Here is a 14,715-nt window from a genome sequence, read left to right as displayed (position 1 = left end):
GTGTGTAAGGTGTAATGCTTCACTTAAACTGCTTGAAAAATGTGTTTAGCACCTTCCAACACAAAGCAATTCAAAGTGGTTTTTATCAAAGCAAGACCAGCCAGTAGAAGTCAGGCAGTGACAAGCAGCAGCTGACGTTAGCTTAGCTAAATAGCTGTCCTTTTAATCAGAAGCTTGGCAACGTTGTATGGGAATTTAATCTGCTTTTTGGTGGGCTGTGGTATAAAATAAATTTGTGTTCAGTCACTTCCAGTACCTGAACTTAATCGGTGTAAACAAATAGCATAACGTATGTAATACTGCTAATATCAGTTTTTAATTTTGTGGATACAGAGTTGTAATTCCTCCCCAATTTGCTTTCTGTATTGGTAAAGGATTAACAGTGTACAACCTGCCAGCTTGTATTACAAGCTGTTCACTAATACATATTTTGTTGACCTTCTCTTGTCCAGATGCATCTATCAATCATTAATAAAGATAACCATTTGGAGTGAAACTGGTTGCTGTCTGGGTTTGGGTGTCCTCTCTGCCCTCATTTTAAGACTGCGAGTGATGGGGTGATTGAGAGGCACTTAAGGAACCACACTGCAAATGCAATACATTTCCAGGGTATGTTAAGAATTATCTGTTTCTGGTCTTATACATTTTACATGTAACGGTTATGTTGAATTGGTATATTTGTTATTGCTTGTGTAAGGCTGTCATATTTTAACTGTTGTTACTGCTTTGAGTTCTAAGCTTGGCATGCTATTATAATCACCCCAGATTAAAAACAGACCAGGTGTCCTCATTTAATCCTACTTACCCTACTCCAGGGTTCAAGACTAACTCAAACAAATTTAAACTATATTAATAAAAACTAGTCAAACATTCCACTTTAAATAGTTTGAATTAAGTTCTACGCCCATATTAAGTCCTTTTGGTGCAAGATGCCAGTAATATAAACATTTTTAAGACAAATTACTTTCCTTTTACAGAAAACGTCATCTGCAGGTGTAATTTGTCCTGCCGAGTTGGAGGTCATTTCCATTGTCCTTTTTGTGACAAGACTATAATCCGTATGATGCAACTTTCCATCTGACCGAATGTTAAAAAAAAAAAAAAGGTGATAAAACTGCTGTGGTCCAACCCACAATAGTGGTGTCCCCATCAGAGTCATCCTCACCAAAGGTCCAACCAACAAAGTCTTTGGTGTCACATAAGAATAACAAGCAAAAAGCAGCAGAAGTTGAACATTTTGCTGGTGTACTGCACTTCTTTAAGAAAATCTGAATGAATGTTGATTTAAACATAGTAAAATGCCTGCTTGGGAGCATTACTAATCCTAAATCCTTGTCATCTTTACAACAAAAAAAGTATCTTTCAGTTGTCTAAAACCATGTCTTTTCAAGACATTAGTCATTAATCATAAAAAAATGTGGAGGTATTGTAAATCTAATAGATATGAGCATTAGTCAATTTTTAAAAACATACAAAAACCAGTTTTATCTGTTTGTACTATAAAATTACATTTAAAAAAAATGATTGGCCATGTAGTTTATAAAGTCACTACAGTCATGTCATCTTTTATTTTTGCACAAGCTGCTTCTAATTCATTTTTTAAAATTTTTTTATCATTGTCTGCAGGATTGTGGATACAGTTGAGAGAGGAGGGGTTCGGGCCGTGTTTTCCAGGGATCAGATAAAGGTAATTATTAAACATATTTCGCTGTTATAATTAAATCCTCTTTCATTGATTTCATGTTTGCCCTTTACTTTTTTCTTTCAGACATTACATGATGATCTGATTAATAGAAACATGCGTTCCAACAGATTGTACCTCTGGAGAATCCATCTACCTCTCTCAGGCTTAAACAGCACCTTAAACTAAGGGCGCTGAATTTAAGCGACCAGCGGGTAAATGAAAATGTTATCAATCACGTGTATGTATGTGTGGTCACACTTATACTGTATTTAAAGATGGATTTTTTGTTTTGCACTTTTTTCCAACAGATCTTTGAGCTTCTGAGGGTGATAGAGGAGGTCATGGGTCTAGGAACCAGGATAAGGAAAGGAGAGATCAAGCTCCTAGACTTCGTGTTTGATGTCATGCTCCCAGAGGTAATATGGTCAGTTTTGCTGGTTTGGGAAATGAGAGTAAATTATTGGTTGAGTTTGATCAGTATTTTATTCATTTGAAACTTGTAAGAAAAAAACAAAGAAGTGAATTCTTTAGAGCACCACAAGGTATGATTGGATCATTTAACTGTTTTTCAGATCCTGATCAGCATCCTGGACGATGAAGGACTGACCCGGCTACAAGCTGAGTTATTAATGGCTAGAGGGAGACGTTTTTAAGTGTAAACCTCCATTTTGTTTATTCATTTTTTGTTTTTTTGACTCCTAATTTTGGAATATTCTTTTTTATTTGCTCATCATTTTTGTTAAAGCTTCTACCTTTTGTCTTTATTCTTAAAAGATTTAATAAAGTTAATTGCAAATATGAGAACTTTTAAGTCAATTTCTTAATGTTACCAGTGTGATGGTGTCACCAAAATACTTGATTAATCCCAAAAAGTCATTTCAGTGTTGTGACAGTGTTGTTTTATTAAGAAAACAATTATGATGATGAATTACTTAATCCAGGGGATGAAGGCTACTGGCTGTAATGATCTCTTATACTTTTCTGCCTTCAAGCTAACCCAAGGAAGACTGAACATACTATTTCCTCAGTGTTGTGTAGAGGGTGTGGAGTTGTCCTTTATGTCCAGCAGCTTATACAAAATTTGCCTCTGGACAGTCACATCTCCCTTAGCTCAAGAACTAATTGGTTTGATCACTTTCTTTAGGGCTCAGGTTCTGCTGCCCCAGCAGATGCTGGAAAGCAGATTGCACTTTCTACAACAGACTTACAGAAGACATAAAACAATCAGACATTGAATGATTTTAGCTTCCTTAAGAAGTAAATTTCAGTCCTTTTTTTCTAGACTACGTAATTTGGGCCCACAAGGGACACGGGCTTGCAGGTTTTCAATGTCTCCCTACGGCAACACACCAGATTTAAATTAAATGAGTCCATCAGCTTATGAGTTCTGTCCAATGACTCATTATTTTGAGTCAGCTGTTTTGGAGCAGGGATTCCAGGGAGGTATCTTCCTGGAATTTATGGAACTTCTCACAACAGAGCAGCTGAATTTTATCAAAAGCACTTGAGAAAATGGAGAAGATGGTCTTCAAAGTGCTGCCTGAATGCTGTCCAGGTGAGAGTGGGCTCTGAAGCAAGTCTTTAACACCAAGAACAATATGATATGCAAGCTGTAATCAGTCCTGAAAGTTGTTGACTTGCTTGGAGGTGAGTTAATAAAAGTCCTAAGGAGTGATATGTAGTCATGTTGTGTTTAACTGGATTATAGTAATAAAATGCTACCAGTATGAAAATGCAGTGGTTACCTGGATACCATGTCTCATATATATGCACATACTTTACACAACTAAGTTAGGAATAGTCAACTTTATGGTATAACTGACACAAAATGCCCACAGTTCACAATACAATGAGATCATGAATGTAAGACATTTAATTACAATCATGAAATGGTAATTACTTCAAAAGCAATTTATAGAAAGAACAGTTAACAACAGTGGTGGGTATATGCAACATAATTAGTGTCATGGGTTCGGTGTAGCCTAGTCTGATGGTCTCTAAACAGGACTGTTCACATACAAGCTCTCATTGACAGAATATTTTCTGGTCCGTTCATGGTACAGACGTTTTTGGAATTTTTGGTGGTTAATAATCTTAATGAAGTGCAGGATGTTGTGCAATTAAAAACATAAGTTTATCAATAAAGGTTATAGCGCAAAATAGATACATTCTGACATCATACAAAAGCCAAATATCCTTCATTTGTATGTTTATTTGTTTTATTTATATAAATAGTGGAATGTTTTAATATTTGAATGAGCACATTTGTGATCAATGAAAATACATGTGTTCATTAACTGTCAGTTTTGAAGTATTTCAAAAGTATGTATAATAGCAGTCAACTATATTTGTTTCATGTTTGATTTAAGATTAATTACATTCTCTTATGGGTGTGATGGTGTATGAAAAGTGTGTTTGCTCCTTAATTTAGGCAGGCCTTTTAAATCTGAGAAATATAATGATTATGATAATAATAGGCTGAATAATAATTATATTTAGTATTAAATGGACAACCACATCTACTTTTGACTGAAACATTGATATTTTTTCCATTCATTATATAATCAACTTACTCTAAACAAACACCGTTGAACATCTGTCTGTGGTTATTATTGAGCAATTATGTAGCAACTGTTTCATTTCTTCCACCATATATTTGACAATGAAAAAGAAAACAACAAACCAGTCAGCTGCAAAATAAAAAACTAATGTTGCATTAAAATGGGACGTTTTTACTAATATTCAGGCTGTGACAATAAAAGCAAAGATAAAAGCAAAAAGCAACAGAGTGAAAAACAGCTTTTATCCCAGAGCTGTCTCATGCCTGAACTCTGCTTCCATGAAGTACTGAGTCATTTGGCTGAAATAGAGCCTGTGCAATAATTCTTGCTGTCTGTCAAATGTTAAATGTATTTTAATTATTTCATTTCATCATTATTTTATCGGGAGTGTGTTTTTATCTGAACATGAGAGCTGCTTCCTCAGGTTGGTTGCACCCTGTGCAACGACAATATAGTGGATTCTGGTTCTGGTTCTAAGTTTAGACTTTGATGGTTTCTGTGGCAAACAAGACGACAATTGTTGCTTCACACTTTGTTTCCTAAAACCTTCTTTGATTAGAATTAGCTAATGTTATTTAAGCTCTAAACTTCTAAAGGAAATGAATGAAGTTTAAATGCAGCGTCAGAATTACCGCTGGTGTTCTAGTATTAAAATAAAAAGAGTATTTTTATTTGTACAGGGGCCAGTGTGATCTGTACAAAGATGGGGACTCCAGTCTGGGACTGAAAAAAAGAAAAGAACTTCCAAACCCAACTGACAGCACCACAGAATTCCCAGCAGCCCTTAAAGACTTTTGTCATGAATTCAGAGCAACCAGGCCTGAAATCCGTCATCTGTCAGCCGTGAGAACGTCAGCTGCAGATTTCCAGAAACCTGCTGCAAAGACTGTGGGACTGGCCAGGTGTGAACAGCTCAACTAGAATGCAGATGGAAACGCAGCGTACAGAGTTCCAGTCACTGAACTCTGGGATGGACTGAAAAGACAAAGTCATCTGGTCTAAGATGAATCTGTCCACTTCCTGACCAGACTCACAAAGCTTTCTGATCCATATGGAGGCATCCAGCATCCCGCAGACCTGGACAACTACTGGGACACATTGAAAGCAGCTCTGCTGATATTTCTGGATGGACGTCTGTCCAAAGTGTCAGCAGCAGTTAAAAGAAACTGTGTCCTCTCCGGTCCTGTCCAGACTGGCTGAATTAAGGAGACCTGACCTTCATGGACACAACCAGCTGCCCTAAAGTCAGATCCAGGACAGCTAGACACACATAAAGCCCACCTCCCCACGCTCCAACCCCCTCCATACGTCATCACAGGACTGTGGTGCTGAAGAGGCTTTTAGCTGCTCGAATTAAAGTAGAATTTGACTTTTACACACTCACAAAGAAAGCAGGAGGTTTTCTGCTTATTTGGGATGTTCAGAATTCACTGTGTTCAGGTTGTGAGGATTCTTTGTTTCTCCATTTCTGACTTTTATCTTAAATGTTTTAAATAGATGAGAATGGACATGTTGGAATAAAAGTCCATGTTAAAATAAAAAATCTACATTTTTCCTACATTTTCACTCTTCTTTACAAGATAATTGTAATTTTTATTTTAATTGTTATATTTTATAATTATATAATATTATAATGATATAAATGGTTGAGCATGATATTTCATGTTCTCTGTTTGTGCTTTAAGGTTCTTATTTTCTGTCCTGGACTTTGAAGACCAGTTAAAAAAAGATCTCATATTTGAACTGGTCCTGGTTCCTGTGCGGTCCTAAGGTCCAATCAAACAAGAACTCTACGAGCAGCGTTGTGAAACTGCAGCTAAATGCTGAACTCATTCAATCACATTTACTCTCAAACACACACATTTCACTTTCACCTTCTAATCACACTCTGATCAGTATTGATCACAACTGATCAGCTGATTGGAAAAATACTCAAACATCAGATTTAATCCACTGACCTCTGACTGTGAGCAGAACTTTTTTCTTCATCAGGATGTTTCCCTCCCTGCTGTAGACGCTGCAGGTGTAGGTGTTACTGTCTACATCTGTGGGGTGTTTCAGAGTCAGACTGAGGTTTCTAGATTGTAGAGGGTTTCTCTCCATCACTGTTCTGGTTCTGTAGAACAGGTGCTGTTCTTCAGGCTGGTCAGAACCGTTCTCGTACACATGGACTTTATCATTGTCATTATCCCTCCACTCCACTTTAGCGTCTCCAGGCAGGTGAACTGTGGTTCTGCAGGGCAGCAGGACAGACTTCGCCTCTGACTCCACCTCCACCTGGTAGACTGAGAGAAACAAACACCATCAGCTGTACAGACAGCAGCAGCAGCTCTGATGGTCACATGACCGTCTCATCCTGGTCTCTGGGTCTCATGCTGGTGGAGGACTCTCAGTGTTCAGACAGAAGAAGTTCCAGCAGTTTCTTTGAGGACGTGGATCAACCAGGTGACCTGAGCTCACCTGACGTCCGTCACACGTCTGACAGAAACCAGTGAAACCAGTTTGTGATGAAGACCTGTTTTCTTCTTCAGGACATTTGGAGCAGCTACCAAAGAAGAAGTCAGAAGCTGAGGAGGAAGCAATCAGATGAATGGATGAGTGAGGAGAGAGTGGAGTAGATAAAGATCAGAGAGCTGAGAACTCTCCACTCCTTAAACAGACGCTGGCTGATCCTCCACAGTCTTCATGTCTGACACACATCAGCTCAGAAACATGAAGATCTGATGAGTCTTCTCTGATCTGAACCATCTGAAGCTGAACTCCACCACGACTGAGATCAGCTCCAGGAGGAACATGTACTGAAGCTGCTGCATCCAGCTGTTTACCACCACAGAAGAAGAACAGCTGCTCCACATGGAGACTCTGTGTGAGATAAATGCAGTGAAGCTTCAACTCTGTTTGGTAAAGTCATGATGTGGAGCTGCTTTACTGGTGAAGGACTCAGTCTGAAGGAGCTTTCCTGACTTCTGGAACAAAACCTGAACTTTCTCTTCACATTTCTGTCTCAGCTTCTGGAACAAATCTGACTGTCAGAGAACCACAAGAAGAGGGGAGGAGCCAAGATGGCGTCATGTTAAGACATACGTTTTATGTGTCGTAAAATTCATCTGCATTTTTGTATTTTTTTATCGCTACACACCTGATAAAAGCCTAAAACATTTATGTACAGATAAAGAACTAAATCCTGTGAAGACACTAAACAAACTCTAGACCCTTTTTGTCCCCCAGCTAACTAGCTCTGTTGGGGAAACTAAAGAACACATAAGTTCACATGTCCAACAGCGGGAAAAAAAAGAAGACAACCAAAACTCTGAAGACTCCAAACAACCACGTATATTCTGAGGTGAGTGATAAATGTAGCTGCATAAACATGGAAGAAGAGGAAGACATAACCCTGAAGCCTCTCCCAGACACATCGTTAAACAGCCCGCCTCCCAAGAACAGGAACAGCATGGATCCCTCCTTGCTGGAACTACAAAGAAATAGTATCAGCACCATCAGAATCAATGAACGGGCAGACAAACTGGAAGGTATAATCAGCAGCAACATGGAGACGATTTAAGAACTTAAAAATCACTACAATATGTTCACAATGAAAACAATGACATCAAAATAAGCAAAGATGTCCTAGAAAAAAATGACAGTAAACAACAAGAAGACAAAGCTGATCTAGCTAACGGCTAGCTGAAGCTGAACGCTAGAAGAGAAGGTGGTGTCTTAGTTTTTATGGCTTAGAGATTCCCAACCATGGTCCTCAAGGCACACTATCCTGCAGGTCTTAGATGTCTAAGACCTGCAGGATAGTGGACTTTGGGGACCAGTGTTGGGAATCGCTGGCTTAGAAGAACAAGAGGGCGAATATATAAAACAGAAAGTGTCCACATTCTGCTAAAAAGTTGCTCCAGAACATGGAGAACAGGTGATGGATGGAACTGATGTTGCACACCGGCTGGGTGAAAGAGACGGCAACAACCAAAAACCAGGTGCAGCTTTAGTTTTATTCACTCTCAGATTTGTCAGACACCATGAGGAGGAAAGCAAAGCTCCACTCGTTCCTGAAGAAAAGAAAACTTCACTTTGGTGAAGACCTAACAGAAACAGAGACAGAGGATGGAGCTGCTATATGACCAGCTGTGGAGAAGCTCGTAAAGACGGTCACAAGATGGACTTCATCAAACCAAGAGCTTTGGTCAACGGGAAGGAAATCACCATGAAGACTTGATCTGGGACAGCACTCGTCCACAAGACCATCATCTCTACTGACATCATTTCTAAATAAAACCATGAACTGGAAATGACCTGCAACCAGCATCACTCCTCCTCCTCATCTCATCTACTCAGCTCTGATGACTCCATTCATGGAGGCCACAGACTGAATATAACCTGCAACCCACTTCATCTACTCAGCTCCACACACTCCATCTACTGATAAGAGACCACAACATGAAGAGAATCTGCTTCACCAGAACCTCCAACCCCATCCATTCACCCCTACCGACTCCACCTACAGGTAATAAGAATAAAACACAGTCTGAGGACGTCCAGCATCACCAGCACCACTGACTACATAATAAGAACCAAACATGAGATGTGTGGAAAACTTGCAGGTTCAGGGACTTCAGATTGATGTTTTCTTAAACAGGTAATGAGTTCTCTTTAAAAACTTTCCCTCTGGATCCGTTCATGATGTGTTCTGTTAAAACAATCCAGGCTTAGATGTTAAACTTGTTTCATAAGTGATGGATGTTGGTAACACATAGCGGTGTTTTACACAACACTGACTCTTCACAGGTTCACAGGTATAAAAGCTGTTAGGAGCCGTTCCAGCTGTTCTCACACATGTGATGATTTAAAGCTGCTTTCTATTAATACGCAACAAAGTAAAGAGAAGAGCTTTCTTCTTGTTTTGTAGGGAAATCAAAGCAGATATAATCTTTTACAAGAAGTCGTTCTTGTGCAGATGACATGAAGTTGTGGAAAACTCAGAGGGGCAGTGACACCTGGTGGTCACATGGCCCAGACCACTCAGCTGGGGTCGCCCTCCTCAGAGACAAATAGAAGAATCTAAAAGACTAAGATGGCCGTTGGCTGATTGTAACTATTGAAATATCTGACCAAGAGTTTATACTGGGAAATGTCTACGGTTATAACTCTTCCACATCTCACTCATTAATGCTGGAAGAATGAGAGGAAACGACCACAGCTCTCATACAGAAATTCCCTTTGGCTAAAATCCTTCTAGGAGGCCATTCCAGTCTGGTCTGGTCTAAGTCCTGTGACCGATCCCCACCTCAAACCACAAATCCTGAAAATAAACTAGTTCATTTCTGCAGCTGCATGCAACTTTTGGATGTTTGGAGGCACCAGAACAAAACAAACTTACAGTTTACTTGGAAAACAAAAGTTTTACATCACATCAAGGACTGATTGTTGATCTCAGCAGAACTTGAGCCCCACGTCTGTGAAGAGAAACCTCCCCTTCTATCATGACCCATCACACCATGATAACACTAAACTTTTTATTCTAGAGAAGGGAAGGAATAAAGAAATGTGGGCTGTTGGAAGTGAAACAACTCTCTTCTTCATGATAACGAGCTGATCTGGAACACGGACAGTCTTATTAAAAAGTTCTGGCAGATGCTTTAGGAAGCAGAGAAGATGGAAAACACCGGAAACTTCTAAAATCTAAAATATGAAAACCAGCCGTTTCCTGTGGAAAGAAAAAGCTTGGGTGAGAAAATCTAGAATCAACCAATGAATTACAGACATATCTGAGCTTCCCTCTGCTCAGAACCTGAACCATGAAGTCCACATTCTCACGCTGGAAAAGTTCCAGCAGGAACTGGATGATGTTCCTGCAGAGAGGGCTGAAGGAGCTTTCATTCACTCTGGGAAGAATGGTTGGAGGAAGGAGAGAAATACTAAATGTGTTTTTAGTTTAGAAAGAAGGAATGCTGAAGTAAACAGTAGAACCAATCTGAAAATAAATGACACCATCTGCAAAGACAATAAGCTCATAACCAAATACATAACAGACTTTTATGCTAAACTTTATCAACCTTCTACCAAAACTAACATTTTAGAAACTATTAAAGAACCAAAAACAGCAGAAATGATCACAGAAAATGTTCAGAAATGAACTTTGGAGGAGATTCTAACAAGCATCAAAGAGCTAAAATCCATAAATCTCCTGGTAATGAGGGCTTAGCCTCTGAGTTTATAAAAGGTGTGACAGAGAAATGGAGATATTTCTCCAGCTTCTGTAATGAAGCTGCTGACAAAGAAGAACGGCCGCCATCATGGCAACAAGGACTCGCTCTCATTCCAGAAGCAAATAAAGAGATTTTCCTCCGTGATAACTGGAGGCCAATCACTCTTTAAACAATGATTGTAAAATTATTGCTTCTGGTTTAGCAAAAGGTTTAAAGTTCGGCCTAAATGAAGCCACCAATCACAAAGCGGCTTCATGAACGGTCGCCATGTTTCTAACAACATCCGCCTGTCATCCACTTGATGAACTAGAAAGATCTAATTGATGTTCCCCTTTAATTCTAGTCTTAGATCTTCAAAAAGCCTTTGATGCTGCATCTCATAACTTCGTCTTTGACTCCCTCAGATTCTTCAAATTCCATCATTTCTTCTTAAAAACAATAAAAACCTTGTATAATAAAACTCCAGCTCCATCAGGGAACATCACCAGGTCTGAAGGAAGAAGAGGTCTTCACCAGGGATGCCCCATCTCTCCTCATCTTTTCCTTATTGTGGGTGAAATTCTCCACCTACTAATCACTCAGCATTCCTTTAAAGGCTTCACATTTAATGAGAAACAAATGAAAACATCCAGCTGGATGAAGAAGCTTCTCTTTTCTTTAGTCCCCTTTGTCCTCTCTGTTGTTGGAAACTTCTCTGAAGCGTCTGCTTTGAATGGAAATCTGAATAAGTGTGACATTCTCCCTGTTAAAGACATTTTACACACTCATATCGGTGCTATTCCAGTTAAAATAATAGTCAAATACTTCAGCATTACAATCTCCAAAGATGATAAACAATGAAGGAAAATCTGAACCAATAAAAAAATCAGCTCTCTCTTTCTGGACGAGAGCTATTAAGTAAAGCTGAAGGTCTCTCTAGAACCTCTGATGTATTTTCTCCTGTGGAGGTAACCAAGGAAAACATGAATCATTTAAACAAACTCTTATTTGACTTTATGTGGAAAACAAGCCTCAGAAAACGGTAGAAGCTGTTCTGTGCTTGTCTCTCTCAGAGGGAGGCTCATCGTTTAGACTTCATGCTCTTAATGTTACAATCAAAGTAAACTGGTTAAAGAAATTCTTAAAAACCCTGATAGTACGTGGAACATCTTCCCAAATGTTTTATTTAAAAACTAGCTGGTCTGAAGTTCCTATCAATACGCCCGTATGCTGCTGGAAAACTTCCTATCAAGTCAAGTTTCCATAGACGAGTTCTCTTGTGTTGGTTCTTCTTTCTAAACACAGCTGTTCTCCACACAGGTTCTTTCTGTGGAACACGGCCTGCAGCACACACACATAAGTCTGTTCTACACACACTGCTTTGACAGCAGCATCCTGCTAGTGAGGCAGCTCTGTGATAACGATGCTCAGTTATATTCATACGATGAGTTTAAGAGCAAATCCAGTGTTCCCGTTCCTCCAGGAGAATATAACACTGTTATTAACGCCCTCCCATCCGGTACCACGGCTCCATCACGGTGCCACCAAATATACACGTTTCCTTCAGTAGAACTAACCACAGTGTTAAAGTGGACGGAGTTTCCATCTTTGATAAGAAGGTTAACAGCGCTTTCATGAGAAAACTGCTTTCTACTAAAACAAGCTGCTGGATACAGATGGCTAGAAGCATCACTAGATGGTAGAACCTGGAACGCTAGATCTGCTCCTCCCTATAAATTCATACTGCCCAACAAGATGAAAGAACGGCTCTTCAGAATTACACAGAAATATTCTCCTGTTAACTGTCTCATTTATAAATAAAAACACGCTTTAAGTAAAAAGTGCAGTTTTTACCAAAATGACTCTGAAACTGTAGAACACTTATTTTGTGGACGTGTCTAATTTCTGGTCTGACTTTCAGTTTGATCTCAAGAAACATCTGGATAAGAATTTCTCTCTAAATGAGTCTGACCTGATATTTATATTTAGAAATTGTAACTCCACTAACAATGAATCATATCATCAACTTACTGATTATTTTAACAAAGTTTTACAAACATAAGATGAAATTCTCACCGTGTTTAGGATGAATGGATGAGGAAGTGGGGTGAGCTCAGTGGTGGTCACATTTTCTGTTGACCGCGTTATCACATAATTTATAGTTATGATTATCATTATATTTTATTATATTATATTTTATTATATTATTTTATATTATATCATATTATATTATATTATATTATTATTGGAACTATGCATGGAAAAAATAAACGTATCGCTGCTGACTCAGAAGTGCTTTGGAATACTTGGAAACGTGCGTCTGGCAGATAACCTGAAGTTTAACCCACAGTGGGCTGTTTTGTTTTTGTTTCTATGTTCTTGTTACTGATCATCTATGATTATGTTTTGCAGCATGATGTACGTGTTATAATTATAAACTTTCCATCTGGAAACCATTGAAAAAAAAACACAAGAAGACTCATGTTGACCATCAGCATTATGGGTAGTCTAGTTTTAGAGACTCACCTGACATGAAATAGGACCTAAAATGATATAAAACACCAGCAGAGACGATAAGAACCAGAACCAGGAGAACCAGAACAGCTGTGGCCCAGGATGGAAAAGGTCCTGTGGAAAAAAAGAAGAGTTATGACCTCTGACCTGTATCTACATCTCTGACCTGTATCTACATCTCTGACCTTTGACGTGTATCAGAACTACTTTCTGTCTCAGGATGTCTTTGCACGTTTCCTTTAAATTTTGATGTAAAGCACTTTGAGTTGTCTTTCTTTCTTTCTTTCTTTCTTTTTACCTCAGATTTGTCGTGTTCATGCTCTTGTTCGCATGAGCGCCTCTAGCGTTAAAGTCATAATTGCAACACGTGACAAGTTACCTCACTTTAACACAAGCGGCCTACGTGCCAAGCGAATGCTAGGAATGCGCGGCAGCCATGATGCTTAAGCGTCACTAACAACAAGTATATTCTAGCTTTAAGAGTTAAGCCTCGTTTCCACCAACGGGTGCGGGTCGGGACGATTAGGGTGTGGATATGGTCTGTAAAATGTGACCTTGCCAACAGTCACCTGACCTGAAAGGTGGAGTATCAGCCGGATAACGTTAGATGTCTCAGCTATGTAATAACATGACGCCATCGCAGCACCTTCCTTCAAGGTGAACCAAAACACAGCTCAGAAACAAGGGAGGAGAACGGTGTCATCCATCAGTTTGTGTTCTTTCTTCACGAAGCTCCACCATTTTAATCTGAGACTTAATCAACAAAAAGAAAATCTGTTGCTCTAAACAAGGAGCCGTTCCTGCTTTGTTTTCATGCCAGGTTACATGGGAAGTGACTTTTTATTCCTCAACCAATCAATAGATTGCAGTGTGTCAAACTCCACTCTTTCAGGTCGGGTTGGTTAGATAGATACCCCACCAGAAGGGTCCCAAACAAAGTAGGACGGGACGAGGCGCCCCCGTCTGTGGAAACGGGGCTACAGCTGTCCTAATGCAGGAACTAAAAGGCAGCAACAAGGGCAGCACCCTGCTGCTGTCCTTCCAAGCTCTCCAGGAGCCAAGTCCTTTTCTTATAGATCAAAATAACAACACCAACACCACAAAAGGCCAATGTCAGGCAATAATCAGTCCAACATTTGTTGCACCCTTGCTTCCTCCATCCTGGTTCCTTTTATCCTGTGTTGTAGCTGCAGGTGAGAAGCAGGTGTGAGTATCAGTATCAGGGAGGTGATGAATCATTTCCTCTTCAAACTGCTGTCACACATCATCTCCTGCACTCTGATCACTGCACTCAGACCAGCTGCTTTCTACAGAGTCTCATCAACAACATCTTTAGAAAACACAAACATCTGATCTGAGATGTTTCACTCTCACATCAACAACCAGGAAGCTGCTTCATCTCTGATCCTACACACAGAGACACACTCACCTGGAGGAGAAACTTCCAGGTTGATGGTAATGATTGGATCTGACCAGTGGCCTGTCTTCCTCTGATAGACTCTACATTCATATGTTCCTGTATCATTAGTTGTCAGATTCTTCAGAATCAGAGACACGTCTCCATCCTTCATCTGTCTGTCCTGAAGATCCACCCGGTTCTGGAAAGATGGATGCTGGTGGTCTGTCTCAAGATGACCATCTCTGTAGAAAAGAATATCTTCTGGCTCCAGATCAGTTCTGGTCCACTTCACAACATCGATGTTTCCATCATGTCCAGCTCTACATGGTAGAGAGACGTCATGTCCAGGTTCAGCTGTGATGTTTG

General features: G+C 39.6%; 1 protein-coding gene and 1 long non-coding RNA gene across 2 annotated transcripts in view; one reads left to right on the top strand and one right to left on the bottom strand.

The window, feature by feature from the left end:
- The window catches only part of LOC121640286, a 73,413-nt gene that overhangs the window by 10,531 nt on the left and 48,167 nt on the right, over window positions 1–14,715 (bottom strand). Inside the window, exon 6 of the mRNA XM_041985992.1 lies at window positions 6,204–6,530. Coding sequence (XP_041841926.1) covers window positions 6,204–6,530 — 327 coding nt within the window. The remainder of the gene's footprint in view (window positions 1–6,203; window positions 6,531–14,715) is intronic.
- LOC121640548 lies at window positions 429–2,370 on the top strand. Its single transcript, XR_006010471.1, has 5 exons — window positions 429–609; window positions 1,627–1,687; window positions 1,813–1,896; window positions 1,993–2,100; window positions 2,257–2,370. It is a non-coding gene; the product is annotated as an uncharacterized LOC121640548 (long non-coding RNA).

The sequence above is a fragment of the Melanotaenia boesemani genome, chromosome 5, assembly GCF_017639745.1.
Source record: "Melanotaenia boesemani isolate fMelBoe1 chromosome 5, fMelBoe1.pri, whole genome shotgun sequence".
Lineage (NCBI taxonomy): Eukaryota > Metazoa > Chordata > Actinopteri > Atheriniformes > Melanotaeniidae > Melanotaenia > Melanotaenia boesemani.
The sequence above is the reverse complement of the archived record's forward strand: the minus strand, read 5'-3'. Positions and strand labels throughout refer to the sequence as shown.